Source organism: Chlorocebus sabaeus, chromosome 23 (assembly GCF_047675955.1).
Source record: "Chlorocebus sabaeus isolate Y175 chromosome 23, mChlSab1.0.hap1, whole genome shotgun sequence".
NCBI lineage: Eukaryota > Metazoa > Chordata > Mammalia > Primates > Cercopithecidae > Chlorocebus > Chlorocebus sabaeus.
The window spans coordinates 65,862,625-65,890,524 of record NC_132926.1 but is presented as its reverse complement, the minus strand read 5'-3'; the positions used below and the strand labels follow the sequence as shown (position 1 = coordinate 65,890,524).

The 27,900-nt window shown below is 37.8% G+C and overlaps 1 protein-coding gene across 2 annotated transcripts; it reads left to right on the top strand.

Annotated features, from left to right (window-relative positions):
* Positions 1–132: 132 nt before the first annotated feature.
* Positions 133–25,460, top strand: ARL14EPL (ARF like GTPase 14 effector protein like). Of its 2 annotated transcripts, XM_073010371.1 has the most exons (5): positions 133–166; positions 19,209–19,301; positions 19,534–19,638; positions 21,565–21,704; positions 24,697–25,460. In XM_073010371.1, the coding sequence occupies exons 3-5, from the start codon at positions 19,543–19,545 to the stop codon at positions 24,917–24,919; spliced, it is 459 nt and encodes a 152-aa protein (XP_072866472.1). In that variant the 5' UTR covers positions 133–166; positions 19,209–19,301; positions 19,534–19,542; the 3' UTR covers positions 24,920–25,460. The 2 variants fall into 2 exon arrangements, with proteins under 2 accessions (XP_072866472.1, XP_037864694.2); XM_038008766.2 differs by lacking the exon at positions 19,209–19,301.
* The last annotated feature ends 2,440 nt before the right edge of the window (positions 25,461–27,900 follow it).

Genomic DNA, 27,900 nt, shown 5'->3' with positions numbered 1-27,900 from the left:
GCAGGAGGGCAAGAGATTTCATCGCACCACTAAGAACAGTGGACAATTTGAAACTTAAGAGTTGTTTATTTCTGGAATTTTCCACCTATGTCACAATACCTGTGTTATTGCCCTCACTTCATCCTATCACGTAGCCATTTTACCATTTTGCATCATCACAAGAAGGGTGAGTACAGTACAATAAGATATTCTGAAAGAGAAAGATACCATATTTGCATATTTTTAATTACGATATATTGTTATAATTGTTCTATTTTATTGTTAGTTACTGTTGTTCATTTCTTACTGTGCCTAATTTATAAATTAACTTTATCCTAAGTACATATGTACAGGAAAAACAGTCGTGTATATAGAGTACGATAATATCCACAGTTTTAGGCATCCACTGGGGACCTTGGAAGGTAGCATATAATTCCTGATACACAGCTATGTATTCTGGGTTTTTTGTTGTGGTGGGTTTTGTTTTTGTTTTTTTGAAACAGGGTGTCACTCTGTCACCCAGGCTGGAGTGCAGTGCTGCCATCTCCGCTCACTGCAGCCTCGACTTCCTAGGCTCAGGTGATTCTCCCACCTCAGCCTCTGGAGTAGCTGAGACTCCAGGCATGCACCACCATACCCGGGCAATTTTTTGTATTTTTAGTTGAGACAGGGTTTCATCATGTTGCCCAGGCTGGTCTCAAGCTCCTGGGCTCAAGTGATCCAACTGCCTCGGCCTGCCAAAGTGCTGGGATTACAGGTGTGAGCCCCCACGCCCAGCCTGTAGCTAAGTATTCTTAATTGTTACTGTCTAGTAGAAGTGAAATAACAACTCTCTGCTAGGTGCATATTACCACCTCCTTTCACTAAGACAATCCCGACTTACCGTGGTTTGAGTTACTATTTTTTTACTTTACAATGGTGCAAAAGTGATACAAATTCAATAGTAACCACACTTTGACTACCCACAGAGCTATTCTGTTTTTTTTTTTTTTCACTTTCAGTGTAGTTTTCCATGAATTACATGAGATATTCAACATTTTATTATAAAATAGGCTTTGTGTTAAATGATGCCCAACTGGAGGCTAATGTAAGTGTTCTCAGAGCATTTGAGGTAGACTATGCTAAGCTATGATGTTTGGTGCATTAACTGCATTTTCAACTTACTATAGGCTTATGGGGACATAACTTAATCATAAATTAAGATCACCTGTAATTTTTTCATTGCAGAAACTCTAGATGAATAAAATTATCTTGATTTGGGTGCTACAACATGACTTCAAAATTCTAAATGGAATTTAGAGGCACAGAATGAAAAACACAGGTAGATATTATCTACTCTATTTTTAAAATGTAGATCCTTGGATCAGGATTTTCAAAATAATAAGTTGCAGGCTTTTTAATAGAAACTCTCTACCCAAGCTATATTCTTAAAAGTATATTATAACTTATTTTGCTTGCTAAAAAGTTTATTTTGTGGAAAAAAAAGGCTGTGTGTGTATTTATAATAGAGTATGTGTTTGTGGGAATAGTGTATATGTGAACATTTGCCTGTCCTTGGCTGAACTGCACTTTAATTATTTTGATTGCCATGGAAAAGAAATAGCAGGATATAAAGGCTTCCTCACTGTCTTTGCTTTCTTTCACAAACAATACCAAGCAATGAGATGAGGCTGTCACCTTCTCTGCTCTCAGGCTTCTACTGAAGGTGGACGATTTTGATGACGCGATGAGTCCTTCTCAGGATTCATAGATACACATCAGAGGATTAAAGGGGCTCTAAGTATGGAGTTTGCAAGAGTTTGGGGTTTTCTATCCTCTGTGAAATGATCACCTTGTCTTTGAGAATAGTTCTTTAGTGTTTGCATGTCTTACTTGAGATCAACACAGGTGGTTAGTCCCATCATTTCCTACGGGTAGGGACAATCCTTAGTGATGCCAGGGCCCTCAGGGTTGATTTAGGAGATTGTCCTGAGAATTCTCCATAACAGAGAATAGCTCTGGTTTCTTCCAGAAAGTGTTCCTTTGACTTGTCAATAGTGAGCAGGAGACCTTTCTGATCACCTAGCACTAGAAGATAGCCTCAGTGTTTATGAATTCCTGTGAGAGGGAGGCAGGGTGAAAGTACTAGTAGTAGCACTAGAAATATCATTCATTTCTTCACAAGGTTGATATTTTCCTTCATTTCCCCCAACACATACCCCCATTTTTAGAGAAATGTTACCTCCTTTTATAAATAAGTTCAGAGAGAAGTTTTGACCTGCTCGACTAGAAGTAGCACAACGAAGTAGGGAAAAGATGTGGTCAGCAGGGAAATTCTACTACCTGCTGAGTGTCTTCTGTGGGTGATATACCATACTGAGCTCTGTGCTATATGTGCCTTGTCTCAGCCTCAAAATAACCCTATAAGGCAGTGTGTCCAGTAGGCTTCAGTTAGAAAAACAGAAGCCAGATCAATTTTATTTGCTTGTTTTAGCAAAGAGATTTTAATGTTAAGGATTTGTTAAACAAGTATTAGGGAAGTGAAAAAAAACAAAAGAAGAACCCCAAGTTATAGTTCAGGAAGTAGTTCTCACCCTCAAAACTGGGGAATAATGGGCAAAAGTTAAAGTTACCAGGATGTAGAAGTTTGGATGAAGGAGTATAAGATTTTCTGTTTTGTTTGATTTCACCCAGATGTCCTTATTCCAAATCTCAGGATCTCGCTCCTTCCCAACCAATCTTCTAATGCTCACACCTGAGCCTTGGCAAGGCTGTGAATTCAACTTGCATTATAATGATGTATCCCACAGAGCAACTACAAAACTTAAGAGACTCTTTTACAGCTGCCTTAGAAGTTTTCTGGTTCTCTGACCATGTCTCAAGTTGGTCATTTTCATCTCGTAAGCACTCCAGTGCACACAGAAATAGCTATCTCACCATATGATCCTCCTAGTGGTTAAACAAAGCAGCCACTTGGTCCCAGAAGGCACTTGCTTGAGTAGGTATTTCATTTGTAATCAACCATAGGTGATTGCTGATTAATCGTGGGAGTACTAGGAGTCAGCACTGTGTTCAAACCCGAAGTCATGATCAAGCCTAAGCTCAGAATCTTATCTTGAGAATCTATTTCCTAGAATTCTCTATAGTTGGTCAGGAAATCAGAAACCAAATCGGCTTTTTTGAATGAGAACTGTTTACAAGGAATTGGTACTGGAGAACCAAAATGACAAAAGAGTAAGGCTGAGATAACATCGAGACAGGAACTACAAGAAACAGTTAGCACTTCTAGGGCAGGGGTAACAAGGGAGGAGGTGGAGTTATTAGAACCTAGAAGCTGGTGTGGCTACTTCAGAATCTCAGAGACAGGGCTCAGCCCAGCCAGGATCCAGACCTTAAGGAGAGGGTCAACTTGACTGGGGCTGATGCCTCAAAAACTCAGAGGAAAAGCCCCTTGGAGCTGGACTCATACTTCTGAGGAGGTGGCTCTGGCCAGCTGCTGCTGGTATCTCTGTGGGGAACTTACTAAGCTGGTCTGGGAGACTGAGGGAAGAATCCTGAGAACTGGAATCCAATAGCCACTGCCAGAAGGAAAAACCATTGCTGGGGTGATACCGACAGAAACTAGAACCAAACAGGAAGGAGCAAGCAAGCCCCTTCTTTCTCTTCCAACCTTCCACGTCCCTCGACAACCCTGTTGGCAGAGCTGGCAAAGCTAAAATGTGGTTTACGTAGTCTGAGTCTAACATCACAAAGCAGAGCATTAAAAGGTGGTTTTGGAACTGAGAGACAATGGCTTATTAACCAACTCAGGTCAGTATAATTGTTCTGATCTCAACACTTGGGGAAATAGGGGTTTAAGGTCACAATGCTAGCAGAAGCAGAAGCTAGAATTTAAGACCCATGCTCTCTACTGCTAAACCCCATTCGCCTTTGGGTTTTCCTTTTATTTATTAATTTAGGACATGGTTAAGATACTATTACACTCTGAGAAGCCTCTCTGAAAGCTTTTTTAAAAAAACACATACATCTTCCATAAACCAGAAATAATATAGTGTCAAATGGGAAGCTCCTGGAAATAACACGCAGTGCTTCATATAAAAATGGGTGTCCAAAACAAAGGAAAATTTCTAAGATAATTATCATAAGAATAGTTAAATTTGGACTTGTTCTAAAAAGAAACTTTAGGTAAATGCATTTAAATAGACTTGCATCTACTTTGCAAACATTATTTAGATATATTTTTAGGAGCTTATAGAAGCTCTAAAATGACTAGCTTCATGCTGTCAAGTCACTATTTGTTTGGGTTTATAGTTGCATTGAAAAATTTTAGACTGCAGGAATTACAACCTAAGGATATTTTATTGATATAAATAAACTTTATTTGTAAAAATATAACCTAGAAATATGCTTACATTTCTCATGAAAGCTCATGTTAGCTGAAATGCTGTTTCCTATAGTTTCTGTAAACCATTATAACTATAAACCAGATTTAAATGAATCCAGTGTTTAAAATATGAGAAATTTAATATATCATACATTCCAGTTTCAGATGTCAAATTTGTGAAAACATCTGTACTAAATTTATTGATGCATTTTGAATATTCTTATTGATGTTTTCCTTTAAAGACAATTAAGACTTTTTTTTTTTTTTTTGCTTTTTATATGTTTTTCCATTTTTAATTTGCAACTCTCCTCTGAGCAGCCCTTTTCTCAGCAGTAAAATGAAACCACTGCATTAGGGGTTTTCTCTAGGGACCTCTTGGAAGTATTTTATGGTTTCCATAAATGTTGATTAAGTATAGCCAGTTATTGACTATGTCAGCTACAAGGGGTGGGGCTACGCTGGGACAAAGAGAAGGACCAGCATGGCCCTTGCCTCCCATCCCATCCCCTGCTTTAAATAGGAGAGATTCACTTTTGTTGGTTTCATACACTGAAGTTTATTTAAGGAAAAAAATGGTAAAAACATTGTCTGAAAACACATGGACTATATGGGCTCCAAAGCCCTCTCCAGATGTGACACCACATTAATACACAGCTTGTCCACTTTTCAAGAATGTTTTGCACAGTCCAACTTGCCCTGCAGCCTCTGCAGGTCCCACACATCCTGCATATCACAAAGGCCCCTTCCTTTCCTCTGACATGACTCACCTTTGATTATAGCAGAGACAAACAAATCATACCTAGTGGAGATGAAGATTCTGGAAGCAGTGTCCATTTTGGCTGATTCCTGGTCACTAAGATACATACCCTTCACATGGCATTCTTCAAGTAGCAAGTTTTTTTTGTTTGTTTTTTTAACTGTTTTAATTCTGGATTAGGGATTTTGTGCCATCTGCTGGACATACTTATTTCACACATACAGGAGAGTTCTACATTATTCTTAGAAGTATTTTTAAAATATTAATACCTTTAAAAATTGTGAAATATGTGCTTATTATAGGAAATGAGTAAATACAGGAAATGATAAACTATTAAAAAAATCCAGAGATATCTACTATTAATATCTAACTGTTTTCTTACCTGCACATAAGAATGTGCTTTGTTTGGTTTTAGTTGTGGTTTTTATTTTAACACCAATTTGAGATCAACACTGCATTGATATACGTTATAGCAATGGCAGGAAGAGGGAATGCATTGCAAATGTAAGGTTCATGGAGAGGAAATGCTCTCAGTCACTGTTGTGTTTGTGAACCTTAAAGCTTGCATTGTCTATCATGCAAAGCAGGAATCTTATGCTCCAATTTAACAGAGCAAGGTAGGAGGAGAGGTAGGGATGGCGGAGTGGGTTAGAACCTGGAAAAAAAAAAATGCCTTATATTGCTCAGACTCCTGGGAAACAGATCACTAAATTACTATTCACAGTGAAGAATGTGCCATTGATCCTTTCTATTAGTGGGTATGCATGAGTACCAATGTGCTAGTTGCTGTGGCAGATGATGCCATAGAAATGAATAAGTCATATAGATCCTGCCTTGAAGTGGGAGAGGTCTGATAGGGGAGACAAGTGTGTAAATAACTGTGAACAAGCTTGCAAACATAGAAACAGAGGTGCTTATTCTAACTGAGCAGTGGGGATGATTACACAATGGTGATTTTAGACATACACTGGGGAAAGCGTAAGTGGGTCCTGGAAGTGGGAACATTCTAGCACTCTAGCTGGAATTTAGTATCAGGGTAATGGAAGGATGCAGTGACAATGAGGCTGGGAAGGTAGAGTTTGGTCATGTCATGGAAGGCCTAAAATCTCACACTGAGGACCGCAAAGTACCACAAAGGTTTTGGAGGAGGAAAGTGACACAATGCAGACAAGAATTTTAAGGAGAATAACTTCAGCAGCAAAATGTGGAGATTGAAAGGACTTAAGGCAGGGAAACTAGGTTAGGTTAGAAGTTAGCCTGGGAAACATGGGGTGGGGAGGGCGGGTGTGAAAAAGATGAAAATTCATTGCACGGAGGAAATAGAGCACATTCTGAAAAACACAATCTATGACTACTTCTAAAAAACAAAATTTAGACCCAGTTGTAAAAGAAATCTGAGAGCAAATACATGTTTCTGTGGATCTTTAACAGGAGGCAGAACCTTCCAAAATTAAGTGGCTTACCCTGAGAGGCCAAATCTGTAACACTTTGTAATTACAAGCCCCATACAGCCTTTCAGGGAGTCCCTGGGGCCCAGAGGCGGCGGAGGAAATGAAGCAGAATGAGGAAATGCACAGACAAATCGTGTTTGCTTTCTGGTGGCAGGGTGGGGGAAGAAGGTGGGTGGCAGTCAGCTCTGCAGTTACTGGTCTTGACCCATAAGAGGACAGGAAACATTTTAGACTCAGTTGTACCCCAGGAGGGAATGTAAGCCTGGGGCAGAGGGTCATGTCCTGAACAGGGTTTGGTGGGAAGGCTTCCAAGTCAACACACCTAACCACTTGCTCTCTTAAGCTCATCCACTCCTTATCCCCGGCCCTCTTCCTATAATATTTCAACAAATAGGTGTCTCGGAAAGGATGGCCTTCGTGCAAAGATCACAGATTGAACAGAAAGAACCAGAATGGGGCCTCTACAAAGGTACCAGGAAAATCAAATAGCCGGTAAGGGACACATGGAAGAACAAATATACTATAAAGCAGAACAAAAGACTAAAAAAACTTCTCCCTGGAACAAAAACATTAAGAAAACACTTCTTTGAAACAAGTGATCAGATCAAAGATAGACACACGATAAAAGGAGAGAAGATACAAAGTTGGGCAGGCAGGGAAAAACCTAATGAGATTTATATCCCAAAATACTTACATTAAGGGGAAAAAAAGAATGAAAACTAATGAGCTAAACATACATCTTAGAACAACAGAACATCAAAATATACCCAAAGTTCTTAGAAGAATATGACATAGAAAAAAACAAGAAAGCTAAAACTTAGTTCTTTGAGAAGATGAGAAATCTCTGAGAGAAAATGTACAAATAAACAGTGTTATGAATACATTACATAATTACAGATGCTGCAGACATCAATGATAACATGATGACATTATGAACAAATTTGTGCCAATAAAGTTGAAAACGTAGAAGAAATGGTTACGTTCCTAGAAAAATATGATATACTAAACTGTCTCACAAATTTTAAAACTCTGCATTCTCAGACCTGCTTTTATAACAACGTGTATCAATCTTGCTTCTTAACAAATATGTTTCCACAACATTATTTTAATGACTACTTCATATCACATTATTTTGTTTTGACAATTAAGTTGCTGCCAAACTTTTTATTCTCCCAACTTAGCAACTCGATGCCTAGCAATTAATACAAGATTTACTCTTGTAGCTAAATTTTTGCGAAGATCTTTATCTTTCCTTAGAATAAATTTCCCAAAGAGGAATTGCTGGGTTAAAGATAATGTCTATTTTAAAACTTTTGATATATACCAAATGGCTATATATAATTTCTATTATAGCCATTTGGCTTAATCACTCCTTTAATGCCTTCCCTTCACTCCTGTTATATACCAAATGGTCATAATAGAAATTATATAATGTATATAGAATAATAGAAATTATAGCCATTTGGCTATAATAGAAATTAATAGAAATTATAGCCATTTGGTATATAACAGGAGTGAAGGGAAGGCATTAAAGGAGTGATTAAAGGGTGACAGGAAGGCATTTCTGGAAAAGAGAATAAAGGCACATTTAGGTACAGCAAGAACAAAATGTGTCCTAAGACTGGGACATAGTGCACGATATCAGTAAGTCAAATTAGTAACACAATATTAGCATAATAGTTGTGTTAAAAGTAGTAGTAAATATAATAGTAATAATAGTAAAATAAGGAAAATAATTTCTTTTAATATAAAACAATTAAACTGAACATTATATTCACTTATACCACTCTCTGTTTCAAATTAGAACTTGTGTAAAAAGTTTTTATGTTATGCATCAAAAAACACAATAGAATATTTTTTAGAGAGGTTTTAGTTTTATCGAAAAAATTGAACAAAAAGCACAGAGAGTTCTCACGTATTCTCTTGTTATCCCCCAACAGTTTCCCTGATTATTAACATCACGCATTAGTATGATACTTTTCTTATAATTCATGAGCCAATATTGATAAAGTTCACAGTTTATATTAGGGTTTGTTCTTTGCCTATTGCATCCTATTCTATGGCTTTTGGCAAATGTATAATGACATATATCCACCACTGAAGTATCATACAGAATACTTTCACTGCTTTATTATTATTTTTCAATATATAAAAATATATGTATTTATTTACTGGCATATAAGGCATGCCAGTTCTACAAGGAAGTTTTGGGGGAAAACATTGAAGCAGTTTTTAATCCTATTTTTTGTTTTGTTTTTGTTTCTTTGTTTTTTAAATTGTTTTAATGATTTTCCAAAATGGATCTGCTAGAGGCCCTGAAATTGCATAACTCTGCTTACTCTCCTCTCTGTTGACTTTATTTCATTTGCCTGCTGGCCACTCCATTTTTGTCACTGGGAATGATACTCATTAGAGTCTATATACACACACAGAAGCTACTGGAGTGCTCTTTGCAGTTTAGCCATGTCAGAGCCCAGACAACTCCTGACACCCCCACTAGAGCCCTCTGAAATCTGTAGATTTCTCCTACTTTAAACTCTTGCTCACCGCAGCTCCAGTCACTTAGAATGTCCTTCTCCCTCCCTCTTTACCTGAGTTTTCCCTGTGCATTTTTCAAGATTCACCAACTGGCATCTTTTCTAGTGAGTCTTTTTTAAAACAAACTTTTCTGAGACAGGGTCTCACTGTGTCACCCAAGCTGGAATGCACTGACTCAATCACAGCTCACTGCAGCCTCAACTTCCCAGGCTCAAGTGATCCTCCTGCCTCGGCCTCTTGAGTAGCTGGGATTACAGGCATGAACCACCATGCTCGGCTATTTTTTTATTTTTTGTAAAGATGGGGGTCTCACCATGTTGTCTAGGCTGGTCTCGAATGTCTGGGTGCAGGCAATCCTCCCACCTTGGCCTCCCAATGTACTGAGATTACAGGTGTGAGCCACAATGTCCAACCAGGAGTCTTTCTTGACACCTTGATTCCCAGGGACAGCACACTAGTCCCTCCACCCCCTCTGCCCCTCTCAGCTCCGCAGTGCCTTGAATGCTTGTGATGCACATCTTGTACTTATTTGATTACATATCTTCTTCTTTTGGACCTGTGAGCACTTTGAAGAAAGGAACTGTGTCTTATTTGCCCTTTTATCATTGGCACATTGTCTGGCTCATTAAGAAGTATTGATTTGAAGGGCAGTGTGGACAGATACCCTTGAGTACATCCAGTGATGGAGCCACTGGTCCTGGCTAAGGTCTATAGTATTCTATATCACTGCCATCCACTTCTGGACCCCCATGAAGACTCACACTAGAAAGTGTATCTTTTCAAAAATACAACTTGTAGCACCTTCACAGTAGAACAGCAGCTTGATAAAACAGTAACCACAGCGAACCAGAAGTAATAGTACCCCGACAATAAGGGTTGTTCTTCTTGGAGCCTTTCAATTAGAGGATTGGAGCAGCCCAGTGAGAGCTTGGTCAATAAGTGCTAAGAAAGATGCTAACAGCTTTAGGAAGATAAAACTAGAGAGTTTCCTACTGTAGCCCCTCCCTGGATGCTTATAACTCCCAAAGCCAGCAACTTTTTAATTATTTCACAAGCCACACCCTGTATCATATTGAATTTATCAAAATTACTTGGCTACAGTAAGAATTTTCTTATAAACCTTCTTCATTACATGAAGGATAGTATCCTACAAATACTCTTTGAACTCTGCTTTTTAAATTTAACAATATATTTTGGAAATTATCTTATACAACTCCATAGAGATCTCCCTTATTCTTTTTTTTTTTTTTAACAGATGTGTAGTACTATATGTTTATGGTACATGTGGATGTACCATAAAATTTTCAACCACTCTCCTATGTATGGGCATTCAAATATTTCACAGCTATAAACAATGCTGCAATGGATAAGCTTATGAGTTGTGTCACTTTTAAGTACAGAGTATATTCCAAATGAATATATAGACAGCTAAAAACTGGTAAAATAAATTTAGTTTGGGGCAAAAGTAATTGCAATTTTGCCATTGAAAGTAATGGCAAAAACTGCAATCACCTTTGTACCACCAACCTGATAATACCACTCACAACTCATAAGCGTGAAGATTTTACCTTCTAAGAACTAAAGAGTAAACTGAGGAGTGTTTTAGTATGTGAATCGTTCATTTGAAAAAGCAACCAATTTTACATTACATTCAACTTATTCTCTAAGAAACCTGAGAATATCTGAAGATGAAAAAATATAATTTTATAGCAAAAATCATGTCAGAAGTTCCATAATTTCTGGACTTGCAAATTTAATGAGGTATTATTACCTTTGAAAAATACTCTTCAGTCTTTTAAAAGGAAATTATCTTTTAAAAAGTGAGATAAAGTTCTCCTGAAGATTTATCAGTTAAGCCATTATTTCAAAAACTGTATTAAGTTTTGCTTGAGAAACTTGTAAATAGTACAGGATAATTATTTTGTATGACTTATTTTCTCACTTAAATTAGAAAAATAAAAGGAAGTAATGTTCAGTGCCGTGGTGCACTGTTATTTCCCGGCACTTTAATTTTAAAAAAACTTTAAGTGGGGACTTTTCTTGGTTGGTCACAAACTTTATCTGTTAGAAAATTTTCCTCTGTCTAGTTTTAAGAGCGTTGCTGTCTTTGCCCTCGGCCCTTGATGTGTTTGCTGTATTTTAGTGCTACTTTAGTACGTTAGCTAAGACTCCCTTCTCCTGCAAACTGTCTAAAAGCAAACTCAAACATTGTCCAAAGAATTTATTTTGTAGGAAATGGTTGACTGTGGAAAAGTCTGGTAGGATTTTTACCAGCTTTGAATTTTATCAGTCTGGAACTGGCAAGATGGAACACATTTTTAATTATGCAAAATTTGCTGTGTAATCTCAAAATATAGCAAAGGCTTAATACATAAGCAGTGGCTTAATACATAAAAGTTCAGGTCAAGTATATTTATTCTGGAACCACCTTAGGATTTTTGCATCATTGCCAGATGGGTTGCAAGCTCTTATAATTGAAGACTTTGTTTCCTTTCCTTGTTCTTTGCAGTAAAAGTAATTAGTAATGAAATGGCAGTTTTTACCCTATAATTCACAAGTGAACAGAGCAAGTATTAGCCTGCCAGTGAAGTGGGTTTTAATGACTCACAACATAATATCCAAATCCTGGTGGCAGAGGACAATGTTTAGAGGGTGGTAATTTAGAGATTAGTATATGTCTTAGACACAGTTTATAAACATGGTTTAGTTTTCTCTTGGGAAAACAACTTTTTCTTTAATGGCTTTAACATTTAAGAAAAACATTATCTATATGTGTGTGTGTGTGTGTGTGTAGTGCTATTAGTGCTATTCGCACTGAAGTACAAAATAGCAAAAGGGACAATTTGGTATTAATATTAGTTAAACTTTTGAAGTTGAGATGTGAGACTGAACAGTAGAGTAAAAACTTAACTCTAGATTAACTGATTATTGTGAATGGAAGATGGGAGAGAAGGTGAACTCTCATAATCCGATTTCATATGATTTTAGAATAGAGTCATGGTGGAAGAGTGAGTTAAATTTACATCCATCCCCTCCTTCATTTTCTACCTCCCCTCATCCCAGCCATTATTATACAGGATTAAACTGTAGAAGCACCTTTGAGACCTTCTCATTTTCCCTTGAGGGTTCTATGGTTTCTCAGCAAAACAAAGGAAAGAAGGCAGTACAGTTTTCCTTTCTTTCCAGTATTCTTTCCTTCTTTTTCATCCAACTTAAAGGTATGTGTTCTTTCTCTTTACCACCCTACTAGTTCATCTTCACGAGGCAACTCACATTAAGAAGCAGGAAGTAATAGAACTGTGAAATTTCATCATTTGAAAAGTGGACCTTTACAAATGGTGCATCCTAAACCCGATGCCCTCTGAGGCTGGTAGAGAAGGAAGAGGCAAAACAAACCACATTACGTAGATTCTGAATATATATTGCTATATTAATGTGTTATACTTAAGAGTGAAAGACAATTGGAGTTCCTTTATTGCAGTGTAAATGAAAATAAAAATAAAAACTAAGAAATGAGCATAATAGGGCCATTGGGATTTGGAAGAAGGAAACTCCACACTTAAATATTTGAGATGAGTGCTTTTGAAGAATGTTTATCAGGAAAATGCTGAATATATTTACCAGGATAATGCTGAAAGTAGCACAGTATTCTGGTCTCATAAAAGAGTTTTCATCCTTTTCCACTCTCCATTAGTGGAGGAGGGTAAACAGACAGGGTTGGCTTTTTACAAACTTTAAAATTGCAGGAAATAATTTGAATATATAATTCAAGAGATCCATGGTACAAATAAGGTGTAGTAGAGAGGCCCTTTTAGATGCTGATCTGTCAGTGACCCAGACAAGCCGTTTAAGGGAGTTGGTTTTAAAGTGATGCCAGGCTGTAGCCTTTGTGGCATTAGCAATAGCAACTATTTGGTGGCGTTGTGTTCCACAGATGATGAAATTCTCTGCTGAGTGCACTTTCAAATTATTTTAAATATACTGTATGTGTTTTCACATTGTTTCATATTGAGCCACAGAAGTGTGTGTGTGTGTATGTGTGTGTAGGAAAATACAACTACAAACGTATCTCTAGTAATCTGTGAATATTGTAGATACAGTTGCTTCTAGAGTGTTAATATTGATTATCTAACAACACTCTCAAAGGCTTAAATCAAAGTTACTTTTAATTCTAAAGGACAAATGGCAGTGGAGATTTTTTAGAGGTTATTGTCTTGTGGTTTTGAAAACAACTGAAACAACTTGGAGAGGGCAGCAAGGGAATGACTTAATTGACCACCTGCACAGGTGTCCTTTCTCTTTACCAGATATGCCCCTGGTGGTATGACTCATCTGTCAATTATCTCAGCGACCCATAAATTTAGCAAGTATAGGAATTCAGACTAGAGACCGAATGAGATTAACATAGCTTGACGCACGTGTCTTGTACATATGTGTGTGTATCTTTCACTTCCAAATATATTCCAAGAGATATCTTACAGATAGTGTCCCTGAATAAGTGACATTATCTGCTGTGAGTAAGAACAGAGACCAACTTTTAGGCTAGAATTTAAATGGAACTTTTCTTTCTTTGATAATTTGCTAGTGTCCATAGACATAATGATGGAAAATTATTCATTCTATCCCATGCAAGACACAATCAACTGACGTAAATTCAACTCTACCTGCCACAGCATCCTAAACATAAATGGAAGTGATAAACGTATGAGTCATTTTGCCTGGAGTTCCTCTCAGTGACCTGTGCCTCAGAGTTAGTGTGAAGATAGAGGTGGGGACCTGGTGCCATTCCCTCAAGGGATGTGGTTCCTGAGCCTCCACAGGATGAGCACCTTGCCAGGGTGTGGGATTCTGAGGCTTAAAAGTAAACATCATGTATCCATCATGGATAATTCAGCCATCATGACTCCTATGTATAAGCCAGCTGCTTCATCTGATGCTGACCCTAAGGAATGATAATCTGTTCCAGTGCTAAAGAAATGCCTGGCTATGTTGGGCTACTTCAATGTAGCATTTTCTGAAGGGATTTTCAAGGGTAATTTCATCTGTATGTGACTGCTATTGACTTCACTGTGTCCTCTCCAAATTCATAATTGAAGCCTGAATTCCAGCATGACTATATTTAGACATAGGGCCTTTGGGAGATAATTAAGTTTAAATGAGGTCCTAGGGTGTGGGCCTAATCTGATAGAATTGCTGGTCTTATAAGAAGAGGAAAACAGCCTCTCTTTCTCCGTGTGCATACCAAGAAAAGGCTTTGTGAGGACTTAGCAAGAAGCAGGAACTCTGCAAGCCAGAAAGAGCCTGACCAAAAGCTGACTCAGTTGGCACCTTGATCTTGGACATCCCAGCCTCTAGAGCTATGAGAAATAAATGTCTGTTGTTTATGCCACTCAGTCTGTGATATTTTGTTATAGCAGCCTGAGAAGACTAATATAGTGACTTTCTTCAGAATCCAATCCTGAAGTCAGACATGGCTCATATGCCCTAAACAGGGGGCTTTTCTTTCCTAGTATATGCTTTGAGTGTCGTGTTCCTGAAGAAGAGCTGAAGGAGGAAAACTTGAGATTATTTATAGTGCATCCTTTACTATTCCTTCCCCAGGCTTCTGTGTAGAGATGGTAATCACCAATAAAACAAACCTTGGAGAAGTGTTTCATTCTTAAAAGGGCATAGTATTGGGGGTCACCTAAATCTGAGATCCAAACTCATGCAGCCTGTTAGTATCTTTGTGACTCAAATGATCTTTCTGAGCCTTGGTTTCCTCAGCTGTAAAATACAGAAAATTGTACTGCTTAGGTCCAACAAGGTATGGACAGCTGTATAAAACTATGATTGGACAAAAGATGTATGATCTAATGCTAATAGACCGAGTGGGGAAACCCAGCAAGTCCCATCTCTCTACATTCTCCCTGGCCCCTCTGAGCATGTGTTCCTTCCTTCTGGGTATAAGGCAGGACCCTCTCTGGAATGGGTCTTATGACCTACAGTCAAACAAGGTGGGTCAGATATTAATGATTTCTTTATGGTCAGTTTTTACACAGATGGGGTGGAGGGAAAGTTAGAGTAATATTTTAAGGTTTTATGACTGACCTTGGAGAAAAGGAGTGCTGGTTTCTCTAACCCACCTTGGGGAAGAGGGATTCTAGTTTCTATGGCCAGACTCAAAAGAGAATAGGACTGAGAGATAAGAGGGCATAAGACAGAGAGAAAGTTTTGCTTCTGAGGCTATTTCTGAAGTCTTCATTTTGAGATATTGTTTTTAAAACCCCAACACTACCCAACATGCTTCATGAAGCGGTTGATTTCTATTCTGACCCAAGCTTCTTTTCTTTCCCCATACTGGTACTAAACAGTTGCCCCATCTTCAGAGCACACTTTGACCACCTCTGATCCAGCAGTCTGTGTTAAAAGTCTAGGAGTCTGATGCTTGGGGGAGACTCTTCTCCTTGTATTAGAACACTTTATGGCTCTTTCATAGGGAATCTGACATAATGTCAGGACAAATCAGTTTATTAACCCGATTTCACACTTTTTGTATCCCCATCAAATGCAATAACTTAGCATACATATGGCCTGCTTGAAGATGAGCATCTTGTATAGTTTGAATGATCCTGAGCTGGAAACTGTTGTTTCTCATCACCATCCTCAGTGGAGATGGTGGCAGTAGGTTTTCCCTGCCTTTTAGCAGTTCTTAATCTTATTTTTGTGTCACAGATCCCTTTGGCAGACAGTGATATCTATGGACCATTTCTCAGAATGTTATTTTTAATTATATAAAATAAAAACTGTAAGTTAAGAAAGGAAACCAATTATACTGAAATATGCTTATCGAAATATTGTGACAGTAATATATGTGCCCAATTATTAACACATCAAACAAGATCTAGTAGCATGTCTACGAGCCACTGTTATCTTGAAGAAGTGGTGAACATAAGTAAAACTTTGACATCTATGGCAACTCTAGTGGGTTATGAAAATCTTTTTTCATACTCGACAATGACACAGGTACTGCTAACACTACTGTGTTGGTTACATTATAATAGAAGGAAACAGAAGAATTTCAGTTAGAAATTGATGAAAACGAGTATGTACTTTTTACTTATTCAAGTTCAAGAACCCCCTGCATTCTCTGGTTCGGAATCCCTGCCTTGGGCATACCCAGTGAGAGAAAAGTTGGTGGGGGCCGTGGAGAGGGGTGCGTTCTGAAGCTTTTTACTACTTTTCCTGGGACAGATATTTTGAGCTTGTAACACAATCCAATGACAATTTCAGTCCCCAGTGAAATTTTATTGTAATTTCCTTTTGCTTTATTTGGAATACACAGAAGCAAGTTTTGCTCCTAACTTGCTTGTAGAGGCCTACAGTTCACTAAAGATTTAAACAAAGGTACATCAGGCATCATAAGATATTCACTTTCTCCCAGTTCAGTTAAGTCTATCTAATATATTTACAGGAAAAGTTCTTGTTTGCAAAGATGCTCGTAGTCTAATGGTCACATCTATTCCCATGAGGAGGAAAATTTGCTACATGAGGAAGCTAGAGGATTTGGGACCCCTTTCTGGGAGTTGTATTGAAGAAGTTCCAAACAGCCCAAGAAAGAAAAGGATCTTTGTGAATCGGAAAGGTCTTCTTAGAGGAGGGAGCAGAAGCAGAGCTTAAAATTGAAATATTTAGTTAGGTAAGAATTGGGAGGTCAATGGGAGTAATGGGATCAGGTAGCTTTGGTCCAAGTGTAGGTATGACAGAATAAGAGCCTGTAAAGTTTAGAGACAGCTATGATGAACCTTCACTGATATACCAGAGGGGTGGGATAGTATTGGCAGAGAGGAGTCATTGAAGTATTTTAATAAGAATGAGATAAAGAGATTCCTGATTTCAGAATACTCGCAGGACTGGAATGTATTAAATGAATTATGGTGTTGGGGATGGGGAGGTAATACAGTGTTTCTCTATTTATGGTCAGGTTACATACTGATAAACTCAAAATATTTTTAAGTAGAAAGTGCATTTTTGGCATATGATATTTTCAATTTACTATGGGTTTATTTGGACATAGCCCATGGCAGATCAAGGAGCATGCTTTCACACCATCATAAAGTCAAAAAGTTCTAAGTCAAACCATCTTCAGTCAGGGACCATCTATATGGACAGTAGTTTTACCATCAGACTGCATGGAGAAAATTATACCTATTTTTCCTACCCTAGTATTTCCTTTAATTGCCTAATGATAAGGTTCATCTAGAGAACTTATTAATCATGCAGAATACCAGATTCTTTCCTGCAAATTACAATTGCAGTAGGTCTGAGATTCAGATGAAAATTGGTGATTTTTGAAACAACTCTATATGATTTTTATCTTCTACAAGTTGAAAAATTCTCCATAGGAATGTTTGGCTGATCAGGTCTGACATTGCATGTGAGAATATCAAAGTAGAAACTGATGTAGACAAAGTGTAATTAATTAAATTTAATTAATTAATTTTTCTTTCCTTTTCAACTTTTATTTTAGAATCAGGAAGTACCTGTGCAGGTTTGTTACAGAAGTATATTGCATGATACTGAGGTTTGGATTATGATGGAACTCATTATCTTGGTAAAGAGCTCAGTACCAAATAGGTAGTTTTTCAGCCCTTGCCCTCCTTGCCCTTCCTTGCCATCTTTTAAATGTGTCCTTTCTTTCATTCATAATATGTTAAGCCAACAAATAGTTTGAAGGACCACAAAAGAAATATAAGTTGGCTATGAGAGGGCAGTAAGAAACTCCAGCAGCGCTATAAAACACCACATGTAAGTCTTTATGGCACTGTATTTTCCAATTAGAAATAATAGTTATTATAAATTACGTTTTTTCACAGCCCTAAGTATTTATGTAACATGCACAAAAATGTAAATTAAAATTCTCCAAAATAATGGCAGTAGAAATTATGGCAGCAAATGCAAAGACTGAAAAGTCAAGATAAACAAAATTAAATTAACCATTGAGGCTTCAATGTGTTTATTTCATATATATATATATATGTGACTATATATATCTGCTTATGAATTCTATTAATGAATAGATGCATTTTAAAATAGCTGTTATTTACTTTTCCTGAGAACGACTGTTTGAATTTTACAAGGAGAAATAAAAAGGTGATTTTTTTTTAAAAATGTGAATATTGTATTTCTTTACTTTCGAGTTTTATTTTAGACACAGGGAGTACATATGCAGGTTTGTTACGGGGGATAATGCACCTAGGTAATGAGCATTGTACCCAATAGGTAGTTTTTCAACCCATTTCCCCCCATCCCAGTAGCCCCCAGTGTCTATTGTTGCCATCTTTCTGTCCATGTGTAGCCAGGGTTTAGCTCCCACATAAGTAAGAACATGCAGTATTTGGTTTTCTTTTTCCGTGTTAGTTCACTTCAGATAACGGCTTCCAACTGCATCCATGTCACCGCAAAAGAGATGATTTAGGTCTTTTTATGGCTGCATAGTATTCCATGGTGCATACTTACACACTGTTGGTGAGAATGTAAATTAGTCCAGTCACTGTCGAGAGGAGTTTGGAGATTTCCCATTGATAGAAATGGAATTTCCAATTGGTCAGCAATTGGAGGTGCTGCTCAATGAGTCAAGCCAACATGATAACACGTAACTCTTCAGTTCCTTTGGTAGAAATGGTACCTTGTAGTCAGCATTGGTAGTACATGAGAGTCAGGGAAAACAGCAGGGCTTATGGAAGCTTCCTCTGGAGAGTGGTCTCTTCTGATAGAACGTTGCAGACCACCCCTGGGCTGTCACTCATGATTAGCATCTTGTGTGGGCTCCATCTCTCTATCTCTCTCTCTCTCTCTCACACACACACACACACACACACACCCTGTATATATACTACTGAAGTAATTTAGAAGAAGTTACAGGCATTTTAGCAGTGGGATTTTATGAAAAACTGATTACCATTTAGCACAAGTTGCATTAGAAATTTATCAGAAAACTTGAATGAAGAGGTCAAGGCTTTGGGGAGTCACTGTGGGAATGGTATATGAAGAGGTGTCAGCTGAAACCACGGAGTGGATGAGCTTTTCAAAACATTACTGGGTATGTATGGCATTAATATATCATACCTTTTCTTTCAAGAGTGTGTGTAAAGAAGGAAGAATGGAGTTCTAAAAACTCAGAGTCTTCTTAATCCTGCTTCAGAGAGGTTTATGATGCTAAGGACTGTCAAATGTACAGTTGATTTTCTCCTGGAACCCCTGGCAGAGGAGAGCCTCAGTAGAGTGGTCTGGGGGAGTCAGATGCAAGGTTTCACAGTGAGTGGGAGAAAAGGTACTGGGAGTACAGATGCAGTCTGACTTTGAAAAAAGTGAGACGTGGAGGGAGAGTAGAAAAGAATCACCAGATAAAGTTACTGACAATAGATGCCACTAATATGTTTCATTTTTTCCAATTACTTTTTTAGTGATCAGAAATGAGTGAACGATCAGAGAAAAACAATTCCATTCAAGAGGGACACACAGATCATAGTTTTCCTGAGAAGAACTGTCAAATTGGACAGAAACAACTGGTATGGCACACAGATGTTATGATTCCATGCTACTGGGGAGTGCTGCCTCGAGGATCTCTGAGATGCCCATGGATGTAGGTGGGAAGGTGGGCCCAGGCAGGGCTTCACGGGGAGGAGCTCTGCCGCCCAGGCTGATAGAGCTTTCCCTCCACCCCACTGCTCAGTGCGGGTTGCTTTCGCCTCACCTATCTCCTCTCCACCTCCTGTGTACCCTGATTTTTAGCCCAGCGTTCTGTACAGTAAAATTCTGCTTTTTATGGGGAATATATACAAATGTTTTTATTTAATGAATCTTTATTTTGTTCTTATTATGTCATGTTATGGCTCTAAAACTGTATGTATTAACTCATCTAATCCTTTTCACACCATACTATTCTTAACTGTGTTTTACAAAGGGAGAAACTGGGGCCTAGAGACATAGGAATTTGCTCAAGGCCCACCGCTAGTACGTGGCAGAGCCAAGGCTTGAGCACAGGCAGGTGACCCTGCGTCTCTATTCTTAACCTTGCTGTGGAACTTAGAATAGTAATCGATGGTACTAAGTTGTACATATTTCATAACTATACCTAATGCAGAACAGTTTAAGTTTATGAAACAAACCCATATACAGATACCAAGATGAAATTTAAAAGAAACATTGTATTATTTTAGACTGGCTAGACTGGTATTAAACTAAATAAACTGCAGAAAAGCCCATGACATTCTGTTACTAATTTGTTACATTGAAATTCCTATATTGAAAGGTTCCCTTTTGTTTCCAGGTGGAGTATTTCATGTATATGTCAGCCTATATGTTTTTGTGCTTCTGAGATTATTTTCTTCTATAATCCTTCAAAAGAGCATTTTCTTCCCTCATGGCATGTGCTACATGTTCACAATTAGTTATCAGTACAATATTCGATTGAAGCATTTTGTTGTTTGTCTTCCAGCTCAGGCCCCATTTAATTTCTAATTGTCTTTCAGCTCAGGCTCCATTTAATTTCTAATTACAGTGGCTCACACCTGTAATCCCAGCACTTTGAGAGGCCAAGGTAGATCCCTTGAGCCCAGGAATTCAAGGCCAGCCTGGGCAATGTGGTGAAACCCCATCTGTACTGCATATGTACACAAAAATTAGCCAAGCATTGTGGTGCATCCTGTAGTCCCACCCACATGGGAGGCTGAGGTGGGAGGATCACTTGAGCCCGGGGGGAATGAGGCTGCAGTGAGCCATGATCATGCCATAGCTCTCCAGCCTGGGTGACAGAGCAAGACCCTATCTCAAAAAAAAAAAAAAAAAAAAAAAAAAAAAAAAAAAAAAAAATCTCCAGAGACTTTTGAAAATGTCCCCCTATGCCCTAGAAAGTCATCCTAGCAATATTTCTCTTGTTCCAATCTGGCTTTGACTGAAAGTCAATCCTTCAGGTGGCTGAGTTCTGAATGGGAGCCCCACGTGGAGGCCAGTCCTGGGTAGCGAGTAGCTCCGAAATGCATCCCAGGGCACTGAAGGGGAGTGCTGGATCTACTCTGGGTTCTCAGTGTGGTTTGAGACACTACATGGGCTTCTTTAGCTAACAGCTGAGGAAGGGCCTCTACTCCTTTGTCCTTACCCACATCAAATGCTAATTCTGATGTGCATCCCCATCAAATTTGGAAAGCTGAGTGCCGTTTTGCAGTTTTAAAGAGAATTCGTCTATTCCCCTGGATTGTTTTTCACATTTTATTTTATGAGTGTTATACTATTTCTTTATTCAGAAAGAATGGCCCAACTTGAGAAAACTTACATCATCTTTTGAAACTTAATTAGATTAAACTGTTTATTTCTTTGTGTAAAACACATATACTTTCATGCCATTATGGTGAAGGTTACAGAAAGTTCATTTTGGGGAAAAGTAAAACATAAAACTATCTGGTTCTTACTACTAATACATTTTATTTGTTTAATAGCAACAAATAGAGAGGCAGTTAAAATGCTTGGCATTTCAAAACCCTGGACCACAGGTAGCAGACTTTAATCCTGAAACAAGGCAGCAGAAAAAGAAAGCCCGGATGTCAAAGATGAATGAATATTTTTCTACAAAATACAAGTAAGATTCTGACTTATTATATTTGATATGTGGGATTATGAAATGCACGAGTTCTCCTTGACAAAGCAATTAAAGGTTCCCTCTTTTTATAATATATTATTTAAAAATATCTCTTCTAAAATATAATAGTACCCATGTGTCTGGTCGTTAGCAACCTTAAGAAACAGAAAAATAGACTATAATCCCAATTTAGGAATCAATTTTTTCAAAAAGGCTTCAATAGCCCTGTAATAGAGTAATGGCTTTAGTAGGAAAGATGATTTAAAAGTAACGAAGATGTATCATTAGAAGGATAAATAATACAACCATGAGAATGAATTTGGGATATCAAATGGGCACAGCACTTTCATCAAGTGCAATGATTGTTAGCACATCGTAAGTATAAACTAAGCAAACTGGCTGGGCACGGTGGCTCACACCTATAATTCCAGCACTTTGGGAGGCCAAAGTGGGTGGATCACTAGGTCAGGAGATCCAGACCATCCTGGCTAACATGGTGAAACCCCATCCCTACTAAAAATACAAAAAATTAGCTGGGCATGGTGGCACGTGCCTGTAATCCCAGCTACTTGGGAGGCTGAGGCAGGAGAATCGCTTGAACCTGAGAGGAGGCGGAGGTTGCAGTGAGCGGAGACCACACCACTGCACTCCAGCCTGGGTGACAGAGTAAGACTGCATCTCAAAAAAAAAAAAAAAATTAATTAATTAATAATAATAAACTAAGCAAACTATAAAGGTAAAGGATAAATTTGACTATATTAAAATTAATATGCCCATTAAAACTCCATAAAAACACTGAAAGACACATCATAAAGTAGAAGTTATTTATAATATAAAAAATCAGTATCCAAAATATATGAAGAATCTTACAAGTCAAAAAGAAAAGTATAAATATCCTAATAGAAAAATTAATAAACTGATAAACGCATTTCATAGAAGAAACAACAAATAAACATTCAGGATATAGAACCTCATCAGCACATGCAGAGAAGTGCCATACTCCCCAGGGAGTCAGAATTTAGTCTGTCGACATCAAAGCTGATGAAGCTATGGGATATAAATTAAGGGTAAAAAGCTACAACCACTATTTAAAAACAGCTTAGTGTTACCTATGTGCCTTATGACCTAACATCTTCACTCCTGAGTATATATTAATATCTTGGAAAAAGTCTAATACACGTATAGGGAAATATGTTGAAGAAGTTTCATGGCATCACCGAAATAGCAAAGAAAATAAACTGTTAATAATCCAAATGTCCATCAGCAATGGAAAAGATAAATAACTTGTGGTATATTTATACAGTAGAATACATATAGAAGTGAAAATATTTGAACAGCTACATGTACCATCATGGAAGAATCTCAACTCATGACCAGAATAACAAAGAAAATTACAAAAGAAAAATCACAATATGTTTAGGGACACCTACATATGTGTCATAACTAAGAGCAAAACAAGGAAGTGACTTTTATAACATCAAGGTACAGTTCCTTTCTGAGGGGAGGGTAGAGGGATGCAATGGGTGGGGAATGAAGAGGACTTCACAGCTGTAACACTCTTTTGTTAAGCTGGACAGTGGGCACACCGGTTTGTTTTATTCTTCTTTATCTATGCATGTAGTGTATATATTTTGCATGCTTTGATGTGTATAATTCAAGATTTTACCAAAAAAAAAAAAAAAAAAAAAAAAAGCATCAAATAGGCAGGAAACCATAAAACCTTACCAACACAGGAGAATATTTGAGTTAAGGCAAAGGGAGGACAGAATCTGACCTGTGCTATAGGTTAGTTTCAGGACCATCTACTCCATCATTCTTATAATAGATTTAAAATATCCTCTTCTGCCAAATTTCCTGGGGGGTGCTGAGGAAGAGTTTCATTCCACAAATAAAGCACTTCAAATGTGAGTCTTCATTAGAAGGCGTTCTTGCTAAAGCATGATCATCAGGCAGCAAGTACACATAATGACTAATCAATCCTTTCCCTTCCCTGCATTCTTAGGAAAGGGAAGAGGATGGAACGATATTACTTAGCTGAATAGAAGGAGTGGAGGTATTGTGCCTGCTTGGGGACAAAGGGTTCAGGAGTATCATATATAATTTTGTCATACTAGCTTGGGACCACCAGTCATTTGGACTCCAGTGGTAATAATGGCTAAAAGTTATACAGAGGTATTTTTGTTATTCTCAGGTTTTGAAGCAACTCAGTTTTGAAGGATTTATTTCAAAATGGTTGGGTTTGAGAATGTGGTAGGATTCCTGTGGAAGTCCTTTGTCCCTGGCCATGTTGTAGAGGCTGACAGAGGAAGTCTGGACTCTGCACTGTCCTCTGGGACAGAGCATCTCACCTTCGCTCAGAGCTTATGATGTATGATCCTCCATTCCTAGTCACCTCCTTTCTGCCTCCACACTGGGTAAAAAGCAGAATCAGAAAGGAACAGAAGAAATGGCACTTGGAGACTGCTAGCAAAGGTGCTTTTCTTTCTTTAAATGATTATGGTGTAGTAACTGACAGTTCTAATTTTAGGTAACAAAAATGTGGTAGTTGCATTTGGCATGGTGCTTTTAAGAAAAAAAAATAATTTGTTAGGGAAAAATCCATCAAGAATGGGAATATTTTAAAGGAAACTTTGGAGCGTTTGTCAGAGGAAGTTTTAGTTCGCTATTCCTCATAATTTTCTTAGGTAGATCGCTGCATTTCCCAGCAATGCTAGAAAAATGAAGTGTTACTCTAGATGACAAGCCTGGCTGCACTGGAAGTTGTTTGATCTCATGTGGACTGAATTTCCCACGATGTCCCTGCCATCGAATATTCTGGTGTGTTTCTGGTAATCTCTGGAATTCTGGTCCAGCGTACCAATGTTTCTGGTAATCTCTGGAGTTCTGGCTCGGGGTAAAATAGTCACGTGTATGATATTTATTGTACACTCATTTATTCTCAATGTTGAGGATGATTGCACTGTCATGTTAATGTCATGCTTTTCCTTTGTAGAGTAATGAGGAAGTATGACAAAAGTGGCAGGCTCCTCTGTAATAATGTTGACCTGTGTGATTGTCTAGAGAAGAACTGCCTGGGCTGCTTCTACCCATGCCCCAAGTGTAACTCCAACAAGTGTGGGCCCGAGTGCCGCTGCAACCGACGGTGGGTTTACGATGCCATCGTCACCGAGTCTGGAGAGGTCATCAGCACGCTGCCATTTAATGTTCCTGACTAGGTGTTCTTGCATATGGAATGATTTGTTTCTTCTTCTTACACATTTAAGTCAACCTCTTTCTCTTGGGTGAATTTTAGGGCTTGGGGGAAATATTGAAAAAAACATACTGAAGACTCATGTTCTGTCAAGCCCCAGAACAATGTAGAATGGGCAATAATTCTGTAACCTTCTTAACTGTGTCAACAAGTTTCAAGTTCCTTAACTTACAACTGGAGAATGTAACAATGGAGGGATCAGCGTTTCTCATCAGCACCCCTATCTCTACTCTGCCTTCAAATTAAAACTCTCTTGCCTCTTTGCTGATATCTGAGAAAATGTAGCTTTAAGATTTTCAAAACTCTGTGGCTGAGAGCTTTTCTTACATGGAACATAGAATCTTAAATTTATAATATCTAGTTATCCTTAGAATCTTATACATCACTAGCTGTAAATCAGAATTGCCATTTGGGTTAAAAAAAAACCTGTGACTTTGCACTGTATATCCATAGCATCATTTTTTATTGTTCATGTTTTAATAACATAAAAATGAAACTTAGTAATACTTGGTAGTATTTTTAATCATCAAAAATTTGTATTGTATTTGTAAAATTGAGAAGTCAGGAATTTAATATCCTAAAAGCCAGGAGTTTACATATTTTTGATTTCAGAAATAGTATTTCAGGATTTTTTTCATAGAGAGGAAACAAGTTATACAAAAATGATTTTCTGTATGTTTGCTAATTGAGTATGTTGATAAGCAATTGACTAGATACGTGATGTGGTCTTTTCAATTCTGATACATTATCAGAGCTATAAAAATTGAATTCAGCTTTCTTTGAATTCATTTTTTTTATGACAGTCTTTTTTTAACCCTAAGTCAGTGGTTCTCATTCATCAGAATTGCCTGGAAGACTTGTCAAAACACAGATTTTTGTGGCCCCACGCTCAGAATCTGGGCCAGAGCTCAATCATCTGTTCCACGTTCCCAGGTGATGTTGATGCTGCTGATGTGGGGACCACACTTTGAGAACCACTTCTCTAAATTATTTTAGATACATAATGTAAGGAAGTATTTAAACCTCATTGACTATGATACTGCCAAGGCACAAAGCTGGAAGTATTTAAATAAAGTAATGTAATAAAAATTTAAAAGTAAATTATATCATTTAAGTTTTAAAATAAATTTGAAATATTATAAATAGAGGGGTTTTTTGGTTGTTGTTTCTCTCTTTTTTTTTTTTTTTTTTTTTTTAGATGGCGTTTCCCTTTGTCACCCAGGCTGCAGTGCAGTAGCGCAGTCTCGGTTCACTGCAACCCCCACCTCTGTGACTCAAGTCATTCTGGTGCCTCAGCCTCTCAAGTGGCTGGGATTACAGGCTTGCACCACCACGCCTGGTTAATTTTTGTATTTTTATTAGAGATGGAGTTTCACCATGTTGACCAGGCTGCTCTCAAACTCCTGACCTCAAGTGATCAGCTCGCCTCACCTCCCAAAGTGCTGGGATTAGAGGTGTGAGCAACTGTGACCAGCCTTTTATAAATAGAGTTTTCAGGATTTATTTTTCCTTCATAATCAGTTTTTAACACTCACTTCTGCACAATCTACTTGTGCCAGGGAACATTTCTGACAATTCTGGATTTTTTGCTTAACGTATGCTTCAGGACTAAAATAAGCAAAGTTCTAAAAGCAATGGTGTGACTACAGTACACCTGTCCACGGAGCAAGAGAACTTACATTCTTCTGCATCATTCTCCATAGAATTTACTCAGTTTTCTAGATTCCACTTACTTTTACTGAGCATACACTGTGAACTAAACATTGTGTTAACACGGTAATGAATTGCATTACCTTTAACAGTCACAGTCCAGTAAGGAAGACATAAAATCAAATTACTCAACTCACATCCTTTGAAATGCTCACCAGGAATGTGCAGCCCGGAAACCAGTAAAAACAAGCAGGGCCTTTTTCAGTTTATATCTTGTTTTATTTTTGAGAATAATTATTATTTTGTAATTGGCAGACCAAATGCATTTATTACTTCTTCATTTTAAAATCATATAATCTTAGAGCCAACAATAGCCTTGTAGCTCATCCATATAGTGAATTAGTCGACAAATACTAACAGAGAGACTGCTCTGTGACAGGCAGCAGGCTAGGTGCAGGGGATCAGGCAGTGAACAAAATCTGCCTGGCGCTTGTCTTCATGGGGTTTGTGGATTAAGGCCAAACTCTTTTTGTTTTTTGTTGTTTTTGTACCTTTGCAACTGAGGGGATTTAGACCCAGTGAGATTACATGACTCAGGTAAGCACACACAGAAGAACTGGCAACCCTGGTGTTTTGAACACTAAGACTAGGTCAGAGTTCTTTCAATGATGACACGTATTTCCTACACTGCACTCATTAAGTGCTTTTAATATAATACACATTCCTAAGACCCATCCCAAACCTCAGGAATCAGAACCTGTAGGAATGAGACCTGGGATTCCATAATTTTAAACAAGCATTGCAGTTAAGTCTCATGATCTGATATATCTGAGAAACACTGCCCTATATCATCAGTTGTCCAATTTTTGTGCTAAAAAATAATCCTAGGCAAATTAGCTTTAAAGCCTCCTTCCTTTCTATCTCTTCTTGTCACTCAGTCTTAAGGATTACATAAAGTAATCTGGTTTAAAATGATCTGGCTTAAAAAGTGTGTTGAAAAATTATGTTGGTACATTTTCCAAGTAAGGCAAAAAATAAAGTAAAAACCTGCATAATTAACTAAGCAGACACCCTAATACTGCTATTATGGAAGCCTAGTACATTTGATGAAGTACAGTTTCAGAAATCAGGTTATTTCTTCTTGATCTAATGCCACTTCAATGTATTTTTTAAAAGTCTCTTGCAATAAATAATTATTACAAAAATAAATGTATGTGAATTGTCCGAAACTTATTTTGCAAGTGTATAATTTTTATTACAAAGTGAATAAAGCTCTAGCTATTTGAACTAAATTCA